We start from the raw sequence: 22,964 nt of genomic DNA, 5'->3' as shown, positions 1-22,964 counted from the left end.
AAAGTTGTTTTATACGGCTACCGTCAGTGTAAGCTGTGTGGCTGATGACCTAGTACGCCTTGCTGTCACTTACGTGAGCAAGCTGAAGCAGCATTCTACATGTGGTCGAGCAGGTACACTGTTTGGGCAGGCTGTAGAGGGCGCCAAAAAGCAGTGCCATCACGCCCTGATATTCGGGAGTCTCCCGGAAATAATGAGAGGGATGGTAAGTATGACGCTATCAAGCGCCATTCATCCAAAACTCGTGGGCCGCACTAACATTAAATTTCCATAATAAAGTGCGTGTGTCAGAGACCCCTGGTTAACATAGCACAAAGCAATTTAAGCTTTGTATGCTGTGTTTTTCATTTTAAATTTAAATTTTTTTTTTGTGGCTCCCATTATTTTCTTTAATTTGTGAAACTTGCCAAATTGGCTCTTTGAGTGGTAAAGGTTGCCGACCCCTGGACTAGACGTATACGATTTCATGGGATTTAGCGATTAGGAGTGACAGATTGTTTGGTAAACGTATAGCATGTTCTATATGTTATAGTTATTTGAATGACTCTTACCATAATATGTTACGTTTACATACCAGGCACGTTCTCAGTTGGTTATTTATGCCTCATATAACGTACACTTATTCAGCCTGTTGTTCACTATTCTTTATTTATTTTAAATTGCCTTTCAAATGTCTATTCTTGGTGTTGGCTTTTATCAAATACATTTCCCCAAAAAATGCGACTTATACTACAGTGCGACTTATATATGTTTTTTCCTTCTTTATTATGCCTTTTCAGCAGGTGCGACTTATACTCTGAAAAATACGGTACTTGTTGGTCACAAAAACATTCATGAAGTTTGCTTCTTTTATGAATTTATTATGGGTCTACTGAACATGTGAGGGTCAAAAGTATACATACAGCAATGTTAATATTTGCTTACATGTCCCTTGGCAAGTTTCACTGCAATAAGGCACTTTTGGTAGCCATCCACAAGCTTCTGACTGAAATTTTGACCACTCCTCTTGACAAAATTGGTGCAGTTCAGCTAAATGTGTTGCTTTTCTGACATGGACTTGTTTCTTCAGCGTTGTCCACACCTTTAAGTCAGGACTTTGGGAAGGCCATTCTAAAACCTTCATTTTAGCCTGATTTAGCCATTCCTTTACCACTTTTGAGGTGTGTTTGGGGTCATTGTCCTGTTGGAACACCCATCTGCGCCCAAGACCCAACCTCCGGGCTGATGATTTTAGCTTGTCCTGAAGAATTTGGAGCTAATCCTCCTTTTTCATTGTCCCATTTAAAGCAGCAGTTCCATTGGCAGCAAAAACCGGCCCAGAGCATAATACTACCACCACCATGCTTGACGGTTGGGATGGTGTTCCTGGGATTAAAGGCCTCACCTTTTCTCCTCCAAACATATTGCTGGGTATTGTGGCCAAACAGCTCCATTTTTGTTTCATCCGACCACAGAACTTTCCTCCAGAATGTCTTATCTTTGTCCATGTGATGTCATATGAAACAAAAATTGAGCGGTTTGGCCACAATACCCAGCAATATGTTTGGAGGAAAAGTGAGGCCGTTAACCCGTGATAATTTCGGTCACAATGACCGTGACAAGAAATGATCATACCGTGACATCCCTCGAACAGTAACTGTTTGAATATAGGACAAGAAAACACTGTACTTTAATCAAGTGATTCTTTGGCGTACCAATAGATGGAGCCCACACCACAGTTTGAGAATCACTGGTTTACCAAGTACAAGGCAGAATAATTATTCTATAAACATTGTGGACCTTATTGAAAAATTAGATACTGGTAATCTTATTCATTTCATCATGAGAATCAAAACTGACTCAACTATTTATTTATGAGAAATGTATTTATTGTTTATGTAATTAATATGTATTTACTTACTCATTTATCTATTTATTTAATTCACTGTTAATTCATTGAATAATTTATTCACTGTTATAACTTATTTCATTGAACGCCTATAAGTCCAGATTGAGAGCACTTGAGATAACCTTTTTAAATTTTTTCTAAGTGTGTATGCCATGTCTTTTTATGTAACTGTATCTTTTGCTGCCTCTTGGCCAGTACTCCCTTGAAAAAAAGTTTATTTCCTGATTAAATAAAATAAAATGTGTTACAGATTGAGTACAAACAAATGTGTTAGAAATTGCTTTAAAACGGAAAGGGGTGGAACTAAATAAGATCTGCTTCTTCCTACTCCTTTTCGGACATGGGAAACTGGAAACATGTGACGTGGAATCATATTGTAATTGTATGCATGTTTGATTAACCATAAAGTTGCTTTGACATTGGCAGTAAATACTGTAGAAGTATTTCAGAATTAACTTTGTCTTTTGGCCCACAACCTGACAATGATGTCATCTTGCGATTAGGCAGCCTCTGCACATGGCAGACATTATAGATGTAGGATTAGATAAGTATGTCTGTATCGACTTATTAGCTAGTCCACCTGTTGGTGATTGAAAATGTTTTAAGCCTTCTGTTTTCTCCATCCTCCCCACAGCCTCCTCCTCAGATTCACAGATGACACTTTCGATCCAGAGCAAGCCGCCACAATAGGTGAGTAATCACGCTGAGCTCATTTGGCAAATGGATAAAACAGAAATAGACCAAAATGTAATATAAACCAAATTAATTTAACACAAGGCAAAATCTGACATTTCAACAATAGTATCAAATACATTTACTGTACCTTTAGTTGACCAACATGTGGGGAAATTTAGTGGACCCAAATCAAACTAAAGTATGACTGAAAGTAAAATGTATTTTAGGGGTAAAAAAAGAAACTACGACAAGAACTAAATCAAAAACTGCTGTTGACAGAAGTATTTTATTTGATTATTGACTTGTATTTCACTCTCCTTACTGACTAATGTGTGAGGGACTACAAGTTCACTGTGTTGTTTCCAGGAAAACAAATACAGTCATTCCTCATTTATCATGGCTAATGGTCGCGATAAACACATTCCCGCGTGATTATTATTAATAAATGAAATATGTTCATAGTTGAAGCATAAAAAAACTGTCTACGACCTTTTTTTAAACATTGTTAGAGCCATCTAAACTTGAAATAACACCCATATAGTCACCTTTTACCATAGCTGCCAACTCTTCAGGATTCTGCGGAAGACTTCTGGAAATTGCAAATCCTCTTCGTCATCACGGGGGGGGAAACGGCAGCCGCTGCTGTCTCTGTGTACTGCCATTACAGCTAGCTAGCTACGTGTATTTTATAGCAACGTAGCAAACACAACCATTGATATTAGCTCTGACAAGCACAAAGACAGCGCTAAAGTCAGAGGCGAGACAAAGCCGATCCAGAGTTTCCTCAGGTATGTCACGCAGAAATATTTAACTCTCGCCCGCTATGTCCATGGTTTCCCCTAAACTACTAAGATCCCTGTGGTAGTGGGGGTGTGGTTATGGGCGTGGTCACAATGATGTCATTGAGTAATTTGCATGACTTGCAATATTATTTACTTTAAAAAGGTTCAAAAATGTATACATACATTTAAAACAAGTCTGTTATGAATTAGTAATAACGTGTATATATTTTTTATAATTTGTCACATTTTCAATTGTTGCTGCTTTTTTTCAAGTGTTTAAAGACTTTAAATTATTTTTTCAATTAAAAACAACTAGCAACAAATGTGAAACATGTTTCTGGTGTTATTATAAAATGTAGTCGTGTTAAGAGACTCATAACTTCTTGTCCCTCCTTGTCTCCGACTAAAGAGGCTCGCTGCAGCCAGCATGACGTCACACTAGCTGGGCGCTGTTGCTCCAGTTGGACTTTCTCTTCTTAAAAGCCGCCATTGTCCTGTTAATATTTGCACATTTGTACAATGCCGTCTACGTGGGTATTTCTGCAATATATATATAAAAATTATGTCCACATCACAGACATGCTGACAACGCTTGAGACAGTCTCAATGGCTTGCGTTTTGTTTACATCTGGTTTCAGTAGCGCGGTTTTCGATGATCAAAGCATTTTTCCGGTGGTCAAGATTTCTATACATCACTTGTCAATAGTGCACAAATTATAGTTCTTAGCGATGTTAATCCTTAACTCGGAAACGGACATCCCGCCTGTTGAATATCCTTATCGATCGCCACAACCTACTAATATGAAATATAGGAATGGGAGTTGTTTTTTTCACGATTCCGATGACATTTTCGATCCGGTTCTTTATCGGTTCTCTAATCAATTCTTATTTGGATGAAAGGATAACAAACAAGTTGATTAGCGTTAACTTTTTTTGGTTTAGAAGAAACAATTGGACAAACTCAGCATTAAGGTCTGAAGAGGCTGACAAACTCAAGAGGGGGTTCCCCAGAAAAATTTTTTTTTTTAGAAAATAACTAATATAATAATACAATTAATCGTGCACTGTAAAAAAGAAACAAAATATTACATACAATTATTATTTTTAAAAGAATACAAGCTGACCACCTAAAAATTAAACTACGTAGGCAAATACAAGCAAGTCAAGTCTTCTGCAACCATCAGCTATAAACATTAACCATTATTTTGCAGAAAAATCAGCATATCTGTCTTTTTCCAAGGAGGTTTTGAGATTTTTCGGACTAATTACGATGTCTCCGCTATGGAGAACAATTCTCAGTCAGCGGAGATTCACGTCCGTTTTGGACGGGCTCGAAAAAACTTTTCACCGTCATGATTCTGGTAGTGTTTCCTCTCTTTGATAAAGTATCCAGTTTGCAGGTATTGCAAGTTGGCCTGATGTCATCCATTCTCGTGATTAACTCGCCAGCTTTTGTGCCGTTTCGGCGTTGTGCGTGGTGACGACACACGCTCACAGGAATCTACAGTATAGGGCCTATGTGTCAAAGTCAAAGCCTGCGGGTCAGATCCGGCCCACGAATGAATCATCTATGATATTTGATTAGTATTAGAATCAGCCCGCAAGCCACAGCCGCCTGCTGCTGTTTTGCACGCACCAATACTCCATCGGTGTTGGTGCTAGGAATGTTCTAAATGCAGGGACCCCATCAAGTCGTAAAAATGGGGTCCTTCAGTAAATTTTTGGGGCCCCACTTTTTGGAAGCGTTTTGAAAACAAATGATAAATGTATGCATTATCCTGTTATATCTCACATTCTATATTGTGTTTTGGAAAAAGGTTGTCATAAGCGTTACTTAATTCATTAAAAAAATAATAGAAAAGAAAACAAATGTTTATGCATTTGTAATTGTATTGAGTTATAAACATTCATTCACTTCCTTCTTTCCTTCATGGTACTAAACGTTGCCACTGCCTGTATTTGTTTCTATATTTTCATTGTAATATTTTCAGAATGTGTTTGTTCTATTTTTGGCAAAAGAAAACAATCTGAAGTTGTTTTTAGTTTTTAGTTTTAATGCCAGGATTTTAATAGTCCGGCCCGCGCGTGCACAGATTTTCCTCCATGCGGCCCCTGAGCTAAAATGAGTTTGACACCCCTGGTGTAAGGGAGCCGTTAACAAAACTGGCAAATCATTCCCAGGGATTGAAACACTGGGAGCCGGTTCTAAACAAGAACTAGATTTCCATTCCCATCCCTAATAATAAAACAAGACAAATACTGTAATTAATGTAATACACAATCCATCCATCCATCCATCCATTTTCTACCACTTGTCCCTCTCTGGGCCACGGGGTAATTGGAGCCTTTCCCAGTTGTGCTCCGGTGGAAGGCAGGTTACACCCTCACCGCAGGGCCAACATAGACAGACAACATTCACACTCGAGGGCCACTTTAGTGTTGCTAATCAACATATCCCTAGGCACATGTCTTTAGAGCAGGCCTGGCCCTAACCAATTTGGCGCCCTAAGCAAGATTTTAGGTGGCGCCCCCCCACATCGACAGTGAAGTGTACTCACAAGAAACCGAATAGCTTTGTCTTTGAACTTTTTTTTTACTTAAAGAAAGCAAATTAACATATTATATGAGAATGTTATGTTATGATTATCTTTAACCGAATCACAGCAGTGCTCAAATTAAAAAACAGCATTCCCTCTCATGTGATATTGCTTAATTAACATTAATGATGTGCACTTTAACAACTAGGCTTACAACTATACCTAATATATAAAGGGGTGGAAAAGTGACTATTACCTGCAGGGCAAACATTAGCTAACCAGAAGGCAATAACAATGTAAACAGAAAACACCTGCTTAAAAGATCTAATACAAATGTCCCTGAGGAATGTAAGGTGGGAGTACTGTAATTACCTAACGTTACATTATTATTTTCCAAAACAATTTAGCCCCCTCCACAATATTAACCCGATGTTAAAACAGAACTAGCTATTTATTGATTAGCAATTGCCAATCATGTAACATTAGCTTAATGCTAAAAAGCCAGGTTACTATCACATTCTGTAACAGACAAATAATTTTATGTAGGCTAACGTTACCTACCTGCTACCTCTGTCTTTTTCTCGTTTCTCCTCCTCCTCTTTTCTCTTTTTTCTTCCCTGGGCACCTGACAGTTTTGACCGTTTTGACATCTTGTGTTGATTTTTTGATGTGGTGACGTCCAAAAAGAGTCATGATACGGGAAGGGAGGGGGCGCACCGTGCGGGGGGAGGGAGTGCGTAATGTTGTAACAAATAATATTTCTATTAAATAGGCTTTACTTTGCATTTTAATTAACGTAGGATTCCATCCATCCATTTTCTACCGCTTGTCCCTTTCGGGGTCGCGGGGGATTATTTTTTGTATTTAGAAATAATATTACCAATTTTTTTCTTTTTTTTTTTTCTCCAACATTTGTGGCACTGGCGTGGCGCCCCCTGATGGACGGCGCCCTTAGCATTTGCCTATACGGCCTATGTCACGGGCCGGCCCTGCTTTAGAGGTGGGAAGAAGCTGGAGTACCTGTAGAGCAGTGGTCCCCAACCTTTTTGTAGCTGCGGACCGGTCAACGCTTGAAAATTTGTCCCACGGACATAAATAAATGCAATCATGTGTGCTTACGGACTGTATCCCTGCAGACTGTATTGATCTATATTGATATATATAATGTATATATTGTGTTTTTTATGTTGATTTCATTAAATTAAAAAAAAACATTTTATTTTATTATTTATTTATTTTTTTTAATTTCTTGTGCGGCCCGGTACCAATCTGTCCGCGGCCCGGTACCGGTCCGCGGCCCGGTGGTTGGGGACCACTGCTGTAGAGAACCCAATAAACCTAATTCAACACCGAAATTGGGCCCAAAACATGTAAAATATGCTTAAAAAAACTTTTTTTTAAATATATACATCTACAATGTAGTTGAAGTGCGATGTAGCGAGGCACGGCTGTATTCAAAATATTGTGCAAGGTCAAGGCATGGGTGGCTCCTGTTGAACTTGGCAAACTGGGATTCTCTGACAACCAGATGTCTGCACTGAAGTTAAGCCCCTCTTTGTTTACTTAAGATTCAAACAAAGTCACTTTTAATCTCTCACCGCTCTTTTACACTGAAAGTATTGGTACCATCTGGAGCAATAAGGTCAACTCAGTTTCTGTCATTTGTCACATTAACTTGTTGACACAAATCTCGATTGTGTTATGTTACACAGTCACTCTGCCCTTACTTAACGACCTGTAATGCTAATGACGCATTATTATAGCAGCTGCTCACCAGTCAGTACCAAAAAAAAGGAGGTGGTTTGTATTAAGAAGAGCATTCATGAACTAGCTGAGACGTGTCAAACAGCAGTTACATGTCTGCCGACTGGAAAAAAGAATGCAAGATTTCAATCCAATCCACTTTATTTGTATAGCACATTCAAACAAAAAAAATGTTTCCAAAGTGCTGCACAACAATATTAAAAACAATATTCAAAAATTATCCTTAGCTCCACCAATGACTGAAAAAAACTAAAATAATAATAATAAATAAATAAATATAAAACCATTATAAAAATAAATATGATTACAAATTATTTTAAAGGGTAAAACGAATTAAAACAAAAAAAAATCTAAATTTAAAAACACAGAGGACCACACAACACGACTCACGTAGTGTTAAAAGCCAGAGAATAAAAGTGGGTCTTAAGACGAGACTTAAAACAGTCCACTGTGGGAGCAGTTGGAACATGGAGGGGCAGAGTGTTCCAGAGCTTAGGGCCGACCACAGAGAAGGCCCCTGTCTCCCCTGGTTTTAAGTCTGGTCTTGGGCAACACGAGCTGGAGCTGGCTCTCGGACCTTCAGGAGTGTAAATTTGGATGAGGTCCGAGATATAATGAGGTGCCAGTCCATGCAAAGCTTTAAAAGCAAACAGCAATATTTTAAAATCAATTCTCAAATGAACAGAGTCTCAAGAATTGGGGTTCAAAAGTTATTACAATATTTACTTCACATGGAATCATGTCTATCATCTAATAGAACAAGCTAGCAGTTACAGTATCAATATTTATAATGTTCACACAGTGCATCACACTCACACAATTCTAAATCGGGCTATAAAAATGTACTGAATGGCAAAAGTAAATTCAAAAGCCTTGCCCCCCTCTGAATGTAGCTGGGTACAGTACTGGGACCCCTGCACTTATTTGCATGTTGTCTGCTATTTAGCATGTCCTTTCACATGACTTCAGAGACTCCTTGCAGATCTTGGCAAGTTGGACATGAAGTGTTTTTGTTTTACAATGATGTAGCCGGTAAAGTGTCACAGAGGCTGCTTTTTCGTTGTCTAGGTGTTGACTTCAAAGTGAAGACCATCTCCGTAGACGGTAACAAGGCAAAGCTGGCAATATGGGTAAGTGTGCACAAAGTATTTTAGGAACTGTCAAGTCCACAAAAAACTGGGAGTTCATTCACTGAAGTTCCTGCTAGTGTCCAGAAGATGGCACTCATGCGACACCATTTCCACCCTCACCTACACTGAGATCCTCTTTGCAGCTTTTGTCAAGTCTGCCTTGGTCTTTGCTCTGTTCCAACTCCTATTTTTCCTTTTTTAAGATGGTTTTGTGTTACAGGACACGGCTGGACAGGAGCGCTTCAGGACCCTGACACCCAGTTACTACCGAGGTGCCCAAGGAGTCATCCTAGGTAGGACAGTCATCACAATGCAGCGTAATGGTCCTAACACAAGTTCATCACAGGACCGTCATGTGTGAACTGTGTCACTTCATTCATGTCAGCATATATCTCTTGTGTTTCTGTCCAGTGTACGACGTCACAAGACGAGAAACCTTCACTAAACTGGAGAACTGGCTCAACGAGCTGGAGACATACTGTACGAGGAATGACCTCGTGAAAATGCTTGTTGGAAACAAAATTGATAAGGTGAGTGGAGTTCTGGTTGTTTTTCTTCCGTTATTAACTTATACAAATTCAATTCATAGTCCTGCGCCTGCCACAGAAATCCCAGTTTGATTTGGACCATGTTCAAGTTGTGTGTATTAGGAAGAGTACTTTTATTGAGCTAAATTAGAGCCATACATTTTCTACTTAAAGTCAACTTTTAAACCGAAAAATCAAGTTTTGTTGTTGAATATTGAAAAATACATCAGTGTATGTATTACAAAAATCGCACACATTATTTTCCAGGTTGATTATAGATGTGATACGCTCTATTTAAACTAATTATTTGTTTTTCACTTGAATATATTGTGATATTCGTGCTTTTTGTTTTGTCATATTCAAATCTTAGTTTTTAATGTCATTGTTTACTTGTTTTTTGTGTTCAGTTTTTTAGATTTAGAGTTTTGGCACAAATTTTGCATCAACAGAAAGGGGTGTGGAATCATGACTGACAGCTTAGCAAAAAGAAGAGGGGGCCTACCACGTTGCGTTCAGGGATTGTAGGAAATAAATCAATTCAACTCAACACCTTATGTAGGCTACACCCATGGTCGCAAATATTTTATCGGGAAAATGGAAAGCTCAAAAGTTTTTGTTATGTCATTTTGTTTTATTATGTTTTGCAAATTAGGGCCACACATTTTGTACTTAAAGTAATCTTTAAAACCAAAAAATAAAGTTTTGAGGTTGAATATTGAAAAATACATCATTGTATGTATTGGGGGAAAAAAGGGCACACTTTTTTTTCAGGTTGTAATTATGGTACATTCTGGTAACTCTTTTGATCTTATTTGAATATCATATATTGTGATATTTGAGCTTTTGTTTTGTCATATTAAAATCTTAGTTTTTAATGTCATTGTTTATGTTATATTGTTGTGCTTTCCTCTACCATTGCTGACTTTCTGCTTGTTGTTCTATGAAATCACTTAGTATGAAGCACCTTCTGCCAGGAAAACACTTGTATGGCAAATCTGAAAAACGGCTGTTTTGATGGTTGCTAATATTTTTTCCAATTAGTTTGCAATAAAGTGTCTACTGGTGTATCTAGTTAGTTTTACCATTTGGTTTTCCAACCTGAAAGAGCAGTGAATTAATTCATATACTTACAATTCATTCTGGCTCTCGGGTTTTCCTTTGTCTTTGTACTGTTTTGTCCGTATGGATATGAAATCAAGGTTTCCTCGACATGTAAACAATCACGGCACAACCATGGCGAGATTACTGCCGCCACACTTTCAAAATAACTTTGTTTTCATTTTTCATGTAAAGATTACTCTTTTTTTTTTTTTAACATGAAAACAAATTTAAGTGGTATATTGTATGAATGGATATACTATAATTAGTTGTTTTTTACCTACTGTTGCCTCGAATAAGTTTGAAAAACAGCTCAAATATCTTAAAAAAACTTCCTCATTGATTTTATTTTAAAAAAAACGTGCATCTAAATGGCCTGTCAGAGGCGTGTCAGCAGCTGGTCACGCATCTAAAGGAATTGACACCCGGCAAAAGTGAGGAGAGAAAGTTGACTAGAAAAGTATTTTAATCTGATTAATGCATTTCTTGTTCAATTCGGCGTAATTTACCCTAAATCTTTTGACATTACTACCAACAATAACGTCTATCTTTACGCCTTCCAACCTCTGTTTGGACATCACTGTGTAGACCAGGGGTCGGGAACCTTTTTGACTGAGAGAGCCATGAAAGCCAAATATTTTTAAATATATTTCCGCGAGAGCCATTAAAAATTTTTTAACACTGAATACAACTAAATGCGTGCATTTTTAAGTAAGACCAACATTTTTAGAGTATAAGTCTTGTATTCTTTTTAATAACATTGTTATTCTGAATCTAACCATTAATAAAATAAAATACTTCTTACCATTAATGCGACTTCTTGAACAGGTGCGGTAGAAAACGGATGGATGGATTAAAATGCATGAGAATGTTTTATATTTTGAACGTTATTTTTAACACTGATTACCAGCGGAATTATTCATTACTTATCGTGTTAAGCAATGTCAGCTAAGATTTATCTGAGAGCCAGATGCGGTCATCAAAAGAGCCACATCTGGCTCGAGAGCCATAGGTTCCCTACCCCTGGTGTAGACTGTAGAGCAGGAGTCACCAACCTTTTTGAAAGCAAGAGCTACTTCTTGGGTACTGATTAATGCGAAGGGCTACCAGTTTGATACACACTTAAATAAATTGCCAGAAATAGCCAATTTGCTCAATTTACCTTTAACTCTGTTATTATTAGTAATTAATGATATTTACACTTAATTGAACGGTTTAAAAGAGGAGAAAACAGGAAAAAAATGACAATTGAATTTTGAAACATAGTTCATCTTCAATTTCGACTCTTTAAAATTCAAAATTCAACCGAAAAAAAGAAGAGAAAAACTAGCTAATTCAAATCTTTTGGAAAAAATTTAAAAAATAATTTATGGAACATCATTAGTAATTTTTCCTGATTAAAATTAATTTTATAATTTTGATGACATGTTTTAAATAGGTTAAAATCCAATCTACAATTTTTTTAGAATATATAACAAATTGGACCAAGCTATATTTTTAACAAAGAAGAATCATTATTCTAGATTTTTCAGAACAAAAATTTTAAAAGAAATTCAAAAGACTTTGAAATAAGATTTAAATTTGATTCTACAGATTTTCTAGATTTGCCAGAATAATTTTTTTGAATTTTAATCGTAATAAGTTTGAAGAAATATTTCACAAATATTTTTCGTTGAAAAAACAGAAGCTAAAATGAAGATTTAAATTAAAATATATTTATTATTCTTTACAATAAAAAAAATAAATTTACTTGAACATTGATTTAAATTGTCAGGAAAGAAGAGGAAGGAATTTAAAAGGTAAAAAGGTATATGTGTTTAAAAATCCTAAAATCATTTTTAAGGTTGTATTTTTTCTCTAAAATTGTCTTTCTGAAAGTTATAAGAAGCAAAGTAAAAAAATTAATGCATTTATTTAAACAAGTGAAGACCAAGTCTTTAAAATATTTTCTTGGATTTTCAAATTCTATTTGAGTTTTGTCTCTCTTAGAATTAAAAATGTCGAGCAAAGCGAGACCAGCTTGCCAGTAAATAAATAAAATTTTAAAAAATAGAGGCAGCTCACTGGTAAGTGCTGCTATTTGAGCTATTTTTAGAACAGGCCAGCGGGCTACTCATCTGGTCCTTACGGGCTACCTGGTGCCTGCGGGCACTGCGTTGGTGACCCCTGCTGTAGAGTGTTCACTTGAGTGTGTGGTTTTCTCCGGGCACTCCACTTTCCTCCTACATTCCAAAAATATATTCTTGTTAGCTTCATTGGAGACTGTAAATTGTCCAAAGATATGAATGTTAGTGTGAACGATTGTCGATCTGTGCCCTGCGATTGGCCATGCTAATTTGAGTTAGCTTGTCTATGAGCTAATCCATTGTACGTTAGCATTAAGCTAGCGGCATTAGAGCTCAACCTTCATCCTGCATAATTGTATTGCTTTTTTTGGTTTGTTCCAAATGATATTATTAATTTAACATAATTCCTACATGTGTATATACAATGTACTTTCTTGAGTGTAGTTAATTTTACAGTGACTTTATTGTGAAGAATATCAACAAAACACTAATTTTTTTTTTCTCAAAAATGTAACTCAAAGGACTTTTTTGATTGATTGATTGAAACTTTTATTAGTAGATTGCACAGTACAGTACATATTCCGTACAATTGACCACTAAATGGTAACACTCCAATACGTTTTTCAACTTGTTTAAGTCGGGGTCCATGTAAATCAATTCATAGTACCTACTGTGTACAAATTTGGCAAACTAAATTGCAACAGTCAGGCAGGGCAGAATAAAGTGTAACCTGTTCCCTTTATACCAGTGTTTTTCAACCTTTTTTGAGCCAAAGCACATTTTTTGCGTTGAAAAAATGCAGAAGCACACCACCAGCAGAAATGATTAAAAAACAAAACTCAGTTGACAGTAAAAAGTCGTTGTCTCAATTGTTGGATATGACTTTAAACCATAACCAACCATGCATCACTTTAGTTCTTGTCTTGCGCTCCTATTTTGATGGCTTTTTCTCTTTTTTGGTATTTTCCTGTAGCAGTTTAATGTCTTCCTTTGAGCAATATTTCCCACATGTGCTTTGTTTTAGCAATCAAGAATGTTTCAGTTGTTTTTATCCTTCTTTGTGGGGACATTGTTGATTGTCATGTCATGTTCGGATGTACATTGTCTTTGCTCCACAGTAAGTCTTTGCTGTCGTCCAGCATTCTGTTTTTGTTTACTTTGTAGCCAGTTCGGTTTTAGTTTCGTTCTGCATAGCCTTCCCTAAGCTTCAATGCCTTTTCTTAGGGGCACTCACCTTTTGTTTATTTTTGGTTTAAGCATTAGACACCTTTTTACCTGCACACTGCCTCCCGCTGTTTCCGACATCTACATAGCAATTAGCTACCTGCTGCCACCTACTGATATGGAAGAGTATTACACGGTTACTCTGCCGAGCTCTAGACAGCACTGACACTCAACAACAACACATCATTTGCGGACTATAATTACTGCTTTGCAAAACATATTTTTAATCCAAATAGGGGAAATTAGATAATCTCCCACGGTACACCAGACTGTATCTCACGGCACACCAGTGTGCCGCGGCACAGTGGTTGAAAACCACTGCCTTATACAATAAGCAACAATTGAAAGTGCACAGTCTACCAAGTCTAATTATTTGTGTTAAAGTTGATTGTGATTCTTATATAAGAAAAAAAATTAAATATTAATTATATGATTAACTAGGAGCTTTAGGAGCCAGATGAGGTGGTTCGGACATCTGGTCAGGATGCCACCCGAATGCCTCCCTAGGGAGGTGTTTAGGGCACGTCCGACCGGTAGGAGGCCACGGGGAAGACCCAGGACACTTTGGGAAGACTATGTCTCCCGGCTGGCCTGGGAATGCCTCGGGATCCCCCGGGAAGAGCTGGACGAAGTGGCTGGGGAGAGGGAAGTCTGGGCTTCCCTGCTTAGGCTGCTGCCCCCACGACAAGACCTCAGATAAGCGGAAGAAGATGGATGGATGGATATGATTAACTAATAACACTATTTGTATTTAAATATAGATATAACATTTGTTTAGCCTTTTTTAAAGAAAGTATATGCATCATTGCAATTAAAAATTATCATGTCATACATGTCATACTGACCACACACCACATATATAGTGGCCCTCTAGTGGAAACCCTGGTAATGGTTTTAAATTATGTTCATTATGGTGTTAAAAAAATGTATAGTTGAAACCTGATATACTTCAGGTTTTTTTTTGCTCCAATAGTCGGTGCCTTTTTTAAAGTTTCATTTCTTTAGTATTTTCTTTCGAGGTAAAATGAAAATAGTTAAAGAAATGTCAGGAGGCGTACACATTTTTCTGATATTTTATACTTGGTTTGCTTGGTGGGATACATTGTGGTTGTCTGCAGTAATGCATTTCTGATTCATAATCTTTCTACTGCACACATATGACTCATTTTTTGACCCTTCTTTCTATTTAGACAGTAAAGCAAATCAGAATAGAATATGTCCCAAATAAGTCACAGCCAGTGGACAAATGAGACAAATATATGAGCATGGTAGAGCCACCCACATATTTCTGACAGACTGGCAGTGGACCGCCATTGTGTTCTGTTCTTTACACACAAAAACAACAACTTTCCCCCCTGTGCCCTGAGAGGCTCGCAGCAGTTGACGGCTCCGCCCGCCTACTTTTTTGTTTCAGGAAAACCACGATCTAGACAGGGCAGAAGGGCTGAAGTTTGCAAGAAAACATTCCATGCTGTTTATAGGTAAGCCAGGAGGATTCCCTCCCCTCCTAAGACCCACTGGGCTTGTGTTACTGGACTTTTTTGCAAACTGTTTTATAGGGGAGTCCATTTATTTGGTCTTTTAAAGGGGAACTGCACTTTTTTTTTTTTTTGGAATTGTGCCCGTCGTTCACAATCATTATGAGAGACATGACGATGGATGTGTGTTTTGCATTCTAAATATTAGATAAATGCGATCAAAAGTTTTCTTACAATGGAGCCTGTAAAGCCGTTAAAAACATCCCAACACCTCCATTGAGGTTTTATATACATGATGTAATTTAGTAAGATTTATAATAACATATATATTTACGTATGTTGATCATTTTAAGCATATGCGGTGCATTACTTTAGTTCACTTTTTTTTCTTCATCACTGATTACTCACTGCAGACTGAGTGTCAACAAACATAATAAAACATCACTTACTGTACATTGTCTGCTGTCACTAGGATGTTCATATACAGTGTTCCCTCGTTTAACGCGGGGGTTACGTTCCAAAAAATACCTGCTTTAAGTGAGATCCGTGTAGAAGTTTATCTATTTATTTTTTTCGTTTTTTGTGTTTTCGTTTATTTTATATTTATTTTCTTTACACTATATGTTTTCATTTACAGGATGTTTTTTTTTTTAATTTACTTTCCATGTTTTTTAATTTGTTTTTTCGTCTACAGTACTGGGGCCGTACTTATCAAGCTTCTTATAGTGCCATTTTACACTTAAGTCCTGAGAATTTGCGAAATGTAGTCCTACTCTCAAACTTAAGAATAAAAGCTTTTTATCAACGTTCTTAAGTCTAAGAATCACTCCTACTCTCCACGATATTTAAGAGACCTTCAGAGTTGTCTTAAGTGGTTAGGAGTTGCCAGCAGGGGATGGCACTGAGGCGAGAGAGACGTGCGCGAACGTTCAGGGAATGGAACAATGTTGGGTTTTTTTGATGACGAGCAGCTGATCAAACGGTATCGTTTAGACAGAGCGGATATTATTTTTGTCACAGATTTAATACTTTTCGATTCCTTGTTGATTTCTGCATGTGTCTGCAGTGGGCTAGTATATATAGAGCCACCCACACCAGTTTCAAATTAGTTGCCTAATTAATGAATTGGAAAGAAAATGTTATGACAGTAGCGTATGTGTGTGGCCGTGAGGTGAGTGACGTCAGTGAGTGTGTGGGCGAGAGAAGAGAGGGAGCGGTAGCGTGAGTGCCGACGGGGACTAGTTTGTTTTGTATTATTTTGTAGTTTATTGTCAAAATATACACTCCCATTGTCCACTTAAATATTTCCAAGATATTTATTTATTCTTAGACAACGGATTCCCTTCCGTGATTGGTCATTTCTATGGACACAGAAATGACGTCACCTAAAATTCCGTTTACGGCACATAGTAATGTCGTAATTCAGCTCTGAGTGTGACACTTAAGATTCGGTCCTACACTTCGCTGAAAGTGTGAGTAAGACGCTTGATAACTAACTTTTAAGTGCAGCTTTCAGCGAAGAATTTATTTACTCTTAAGTCAACTCTTAGCAGACTTCTTAGGAGTCATTCTAAGAAGCTTGATAAGTACGGCCCCTGTACTGTATATATATATATATTTTCGTTTCTTATGTTTTAAGTCTGTAAAACCCCTAACCACACACTTAATAAACTTTTCTCAGACAGGCATTAACATTTTCTCACATTTCTCTCGTTTAAACACTCTCAAAGTTCAAACCTTGGTGGATTTAGAAAAAAGAAGTACATAACGGTACACTACTGTATTAAAGAATGAAACCAAAGATCAAAACCTGTTTTTTAGGGCTCTAGGATTTTTTACTATATAAATAAGCCCGGGTTTTATCATAAAGCCTGCAGCATTTCTACACAAAACCCCTTTTGGGCCTTAAATCCTGCGTTTTTGGCTTCGTCCTGCATTATAAAGGTGCATTTCAAAATAAGTTAGTTAAAGTTAAAGTACCAATGATTGTCAAGCCTGTCTCATCCATATTGAACACTTCTTAAGGATTATATCCCCCACCACAGTATGCATTCTGTACTGTACAGGACACATGGCATGAAGAAGATTGATTGACAATGGTCTACAGTCCATTAGCGAATGAAAGGTCAGTGTTCAAAAACAAGAACAAAAAATACAAAAGTTAGGGGCATTTTACTTGAACTAAGCAAAATTATCTGCCAATAGAACAAGAAAATTTGGCTTGTCAAGACTTTCCAAAACAAGTCAAATGAGCTAACCTCAATGAACCCAAAAATACCTTTTTATTAAGTATTTTCTCACTAATAAGAAGTGCACTTTTCTTCACAGAAAAACAAATAAGAGACATTTTCTCTCAATATGTTGAAAAATATTCTTAAATTAAGTAAATGCTAGTGCCATTATCTTGACATAATGATATAACATGACATCATCGTGCCTAGTGCGTGCTCTTTCAGTCAATTAGTGCGCAAGGAATATATATATATATATATATATATATATATATATATATATATATATATATATATATATATATATATATATATATATATATATATATATATATATATATATCTATATCAGTGGTTCTTAACCTGGGTTCGATCGAACACTAGGGGTTCGGTGAGTCGGGCTCAGGGGTTCGGCGGAGGTCAAGACACACCCGACTCATCGTGTAAATAAAAATCGGCGTGATACGGCAACAGCAGAAGTCAGACTGATTTGCAGGTGTGTAATTTGTTGTGAGTTTATGCACTGAGTTGGTTTTGTTCCTTGAACAAGGTGATGTTCATGCACGCTTCATTTTGTGCACCAGTAAAAAAAACTTGGTAACACTTTAGTATGGGGAACATATTCACCATTAATTAGTTGCTTATTAACATGCAAATTAGTAACATATTGGCTCCTAACTAGTCATAAGTACTTATTAATGCCTTATTCGGCATGGCCTTATTATAAGCCTAACCCTGGCCCTAACTCTAACCAAATAACTCTAAATGAAGTCTTTGTTACTTAGAATATGTTCCCCATACTAAAGTGTTACCAAAAACATAAAACTTTGTCTTGAATTTGAAAAAAAAAACATTTTATTTTTCACTGAAGAAGGGTTTGGTGAATGCGCGTATGAAACTGGTGGGGTTAGGTACCTCCAACAAGGTTAAAAACCACTGATACAGCCCGGCCCCCGACCACATTTTTTTTAATTGTAATTTTGAAGAATTTAGCTGAAAGTGCATGAACTATTTCTGTTCAAAATTGTTAGAAATGTCAAATGTTTAAATATTAACTGTCAGTTTACTGTACTGTGCCAACTGTACTACTATATGAGTACCTATTTTCTATTGTTTCATTGAAAATAAAACAGCAAAGTCCATTTGGCTGTCATCTGTTTTAATTATGAGACACAATTGTGTCAAAGTCATGATTTTTTTATTTCATGCCTGAAATAAGAAATGATGACTTTAAAAAAGTAGTTTTATACTTGTGAGTGTTGATGACACAGCTTTGCAAAAGTTTATATTCTAGTTTCAAGCATGTTTTACTCAATATAGCTCATCAAATCTCAGCAACAAGCTGTAATATCTTACTGAGATCATTTAGGTCCAAAACACTTCAAACAAGTAACATAACATCTGCTTGGTGAGAAGAATGATCTTATCAGACTGAAAATAAGCAAATATCACCCTTATTTGAGATATTTCATCTTAGATTTCAGTTTTTGCATTGCACAGCACTGCTTCAAATAGTCCGTCTGCGTTAGCGCTTATAATACCAATATCACTAATACTCAAAGTCACCAAATGTAAAAGAAGTATTGTTGGCAGCTTATCAATTGGATTTTATGGGCCAACTAGAGGAGCTCCCATTGGCTCCGTTGTAAGCAGACTTTTATTTACAAGTTAGAATGCATTAAAGGCCTACTGAAAGCCACTACTAGCGACCACGCAGTCTGATAGTTTATATATCAATGATGAAATCTTAACATTGCAACACATGCCAATACGGCCGGGTTAACTTATAAAGTGACATTTTAAATTTCCCGCCACACTTCCGGTTGAAAACGTCCATGTATGATGACGTATGCGCGTGACGTCAATGGTTGAAACGGAAGTATTCGGACACCATTGTATCCAATACAAAAAGCTCTGTTTTCATCGCAAAATTCCACAGTATTCTGGACATCTGTGTTGGTGAATCTTTTGCAATTTGTTTAATGAACGATGAAGACTGCAAAGAAGAAAGTTGTAGGTGGGATCGGTGTATTAGCGGCTGGTTGCAGCAACACAACCGGGAGGACTTTGACTTGGATAGCAGACGCGCTATCCGACGCTAGCCACCGACCGCACGGATGATCGGGTGAAGTCCTTCGTTGCTCCGTCGATCGCTGGAACGCTTGATGAGCAGAGGGCTGGCTGGCGTAGGTGGCTATCTAATGTTTTTAGCTTAGTTCTGTGAGGTCCCGTTGCTAAGTTAGTTCAATGGCGTCGTTAGCAACAGCATTGTTAAGCTTCGACAGGCTGGAAAGCATTAACCGTGTATTTACAGGTCCATGGTTTAATAGTATTGTTGATTTTCTGTCTATCCTTCCAGTCAGGGGTTTATTTCTTTTGTTTCTATCTGCAGTTAAGCCCGATGCTATCACGTTCGCTCCGTAGCTAAAGTGCTTCGCCGATGTATTGTCGTGGAAATAAAAGTCACTGTGAATGTCCATTTCGCATTCTCGACTCTCATTTTCAAGAGGATATAGTATCCCAGGTGGTTTAAAATACAAATCCGTGATCCACAATAGAAAAAGGAAAGAGTGTGGAATCCAATATGCCAGCTTGTACCTAAGTTACGGTCAGAGCGAAAAAAGATACGTCCTGCACTGCACTCTAGTCCTTCACTCTCACGTTCCTCATTCACGAATCTTTCATCCTCGCTCAAATTAATGGGGTAATCGTCGCTTTCTCGGTCCAAATCTCTCTCGCTGCTGTTGTAAACAATGGGGAAACGTGAGGAGCCTTTCAACTTGTGACGTCACGCTACTTCCGGTACAGGCAAGGCTTTTTTTTATCAGCGACCAAAAGTTGCGAACTTTATCGTCGATGTTCTCTACTAAATCCTTTCAGCAAAAATATGGCAATATCGTGAAATGATCAAGTATGACACATAGAATGGATCTACTATCCCCGTTTAAATAAATACATTTCATTTCAGTAGGCCTTTAAACAAAATATCCATCCGTCATGTCTTTTATAATGTGCAGTTCCCCTTTAAAGAGTTGACTCTCCCGCAACACCTTTTTTTGGTCACCTTCTTCTCACTTTACCCTCCATGTCAACTCGGTCACAGAGGCCAGCGCAAAGACCCGGGACGGTGTCCAGTGTGCCTTTGAAGAGCTGGTGGAAAAGATCATCCAGAGTCCAGGATTGTGGCAGAGCGAGAGTCACGGCAGGGGGGTGCAGCTCACCGATGAAGACGCAGGAGGTGACACCTGCGCTGGATTCTGCTCACTGGTCTAGACAACAGACACACACACAGAACATTTTGCAGCATACAGGTGTGAATACCCCACACACTGCTTCCATCCTCACTTGTCGTCTTGTCCTGAGCCAAGTACCCAGACTGCGGGCTGGACCGTCCACACAGACCTTACTGTATGCACGTCTTCCGATAAAACTGCGCTTCAAATGCAAAAAGCCGCTCAGCCTCGGTCCTGACGACGCGGGAGTGCGCTCGTCTCGCCTCCCGCTTGCTTTGGCGTTGGACAATGGAAGGAACATCAGTTTACACTCTGCAACACATTTTTATCAAAAGGGAGACACGACTGCAACAAAGTCAACCAAAGTGTGGAAGAAAAGATGAATCCTATTGACCGAGGGTAACTTTTTGCTGAATCTCGCTTGAGCTGGCTAACCTGTGCGGAACACTCGCTGTTTGGACAAAAGTATTGGGACAGCCCTTACTCCTAGACCACCTGGCTCTTGGGTCATCTGTGAGGACTGTTTGGAATCAATCCGATACCAAGTAAATGTGAGGCCAGCTATGTTAACACAATACTTTTAAGATCACTTTTAATCGTGATTGTATCCAACAAACATTTTTACAAATGATCTAGTATTGTGTTGCAAAGAAACTACACAAAAGCAAAAACTACCATTGGCTCTCTTTCAAATCCTTCGGCTTTTAGCTTCCAAAGCACTCCTGTGTCCAATATATGTTTGTAAACAACATAAATAGCACTGCAGAAATGTTATTCATAGAAGAGAAATGAAAATACAGCTACTTATTAACACTATCGATATCTGGATCGATCTGCCCAGCCCTACTGGAGACCGGGCCTGATGGACCTTGCATTGTGCATGGAGGTACAGCTGCACCTTGGCACAGGACAGAACACAGAACTTGTCCAAACAAAAACATGTAGCTGGATGTAAGGGCATTGCCTGGTTTGTGTCCCAAAACTTTTGTCCATTGTTTATGTATAGGACATGCTGCTGTGGGGAGGTTCTTCAATGCCAAACCATCCTGAAGTCCCTCTCAACACTCCGCTAAACGGCTTGGGCTATGTTCTCACAATATCATGACTTAACAACAAGGACATTTGGCCACTTCTGTTGACTTCAAAGAACGTCAGTGTTTTGTTTTGAAAAAACCAAAGGGATCGGGACCAGCGAAACACTTTTCCACCCAACATCAATGAAAAGGGGAAGGCTTTGAATCTCCGTGGCGCTGGACTGGAGTCATTCATAGAGATGGTATCAGTGATATCGCTCACAGCGCCGCGGTCTGTCACACTTAAAGGGAAAGTCTTTAATATTGCACAGGGTAACATTCCCCCACATTCGGAGAGTCGAAAAAGGCTCTGATTTGCTAATGGGTTTAACAGTTCGGAACCTGGGAAATGTCCAGTTATTCTGCGCCTCTGATCTGGTTGTTAAAACAACATGAATACTACAATGTCAAATTTGGGATCACTTGCATGAGGAACTATCCGTGCCATTCTTTGCCTGGTCTGTCCACTTAAGTTTAGCTGAAAGTAAAACAGCATTCGGCTTTTAGCTTTTAACTTGAAATTGTTTTTTTGTCTGTTCAGAGATATGAGCCATTAATATTTGTGCACATTTGTTGTATTTTAGCAATTAGATGGGATCCTCCTTGAGATGTAAAACTGAATGTACACATACAAACTGCCCTATGTATTAAAATTGTCTTCTTTCCCCCCCCCTTGCAGTCCTACAAACGTCAGGCTTGGTTGATGCAATAAAGTATGAAAAGGAAGACGTTATGTGGGTGATGTTTGTGAGCTCCTCTGGAGAAGACCAGTAACAGGTTTGTCATGGTTGCCGTGTTGGAAATGTCGCTGTTAGGTGAGGGCTTTTTCACATTCCGCTGCCCTCAGAATAAAGACGTGTGTTTGAACAGTGTCCGAGGAAGCCTCAAACCCCAGACGTGTGATCCAGCTAAATCATCTCTCTCTGACAGACTTCTCGGGGAAACCCGACCGCAGCCGTAAGTCATGCTACCAACGCTTTGACTTGGATGTGCACAATTCCTGGGCGATTATGAAAGGCTTAGGGCTGGCAGCGCGGGCGAGGATTGCTTCCCATGTAGCGTGTTCCTCCTCGTCTGGAAATATGTCTCAGTCAAACATCAACAGAGGCCTTCATGTGGTGCGACGAGCTGTAAGCGCTTGCCATTTCCTCATGCCTACATCGGCAAAACGGCTAGTGATGTTTACTCTATTTCTAGATGTTTCTATTTGCAAATTGTGTCATTTTCTGTGGCCTAACTGGCTGCGGTACTTTACAAC

At 38.2% G+C, this 22,964-nt stretch overlaps 1 protein-coding gene across 1 annotated transcript in view; it reads left to right on the top strand.

Moving 5' to 3' along the window:
- Positions 1–22,444, top strand: part of LOC133630513 (ras-related protein Rab-18-like) — a 28,794-nt gene extending 6,350 nt beyond the window's left edge. Inside the window, exons 2-7 of the mRNA XM_062022126.1 lie at positions 2,523–2,578; positions 8,715–8,776; positions 8,997–9,069; positions 9,188–9,306; positions 15,106–15,172; positions 20,504–22,444. Coding sequence (XP_061878110.1) covers positions 2,523–2,578; positions 8,715–8,776; positions 8,997–9,069; positions 9,188–9,306; positions 15,106–15,172; positions 20,504–20,673 — 547 coding nt within the window. The 3' untranslated portion in view covers positions 20,674–22,444. The remainder of the gene's footprint in view (positions 1–2,522; positions 2,579–8,714; positions 8,777–8,996; positions 9,070–9,187; positions 9,307–15,105; positions 15,173–20,503) is intronic.
- Positions 22,445–22,964: the final 520 nt, after the last annotated feature.

The sequence above is a fragment of the Entelurus aequoreus genome, linkage group LG15 (genome assembly GCF_033978785.1).
Source record: "Entelurus aequoreus isolate RoL-2023_Sb linkage group LG15, RoL_Eaeq_v1.1, whole genome shotgun sequence".
NCBI lineage: Eukaryota > Metazoa > Chordata > Actinopteri > Syngnathiformes > Syngnathidae > Entelurus > Entelurus aequoreus.
This window is presented reverse-complemented; position numbering and strand designations above follow the sequence as displayed.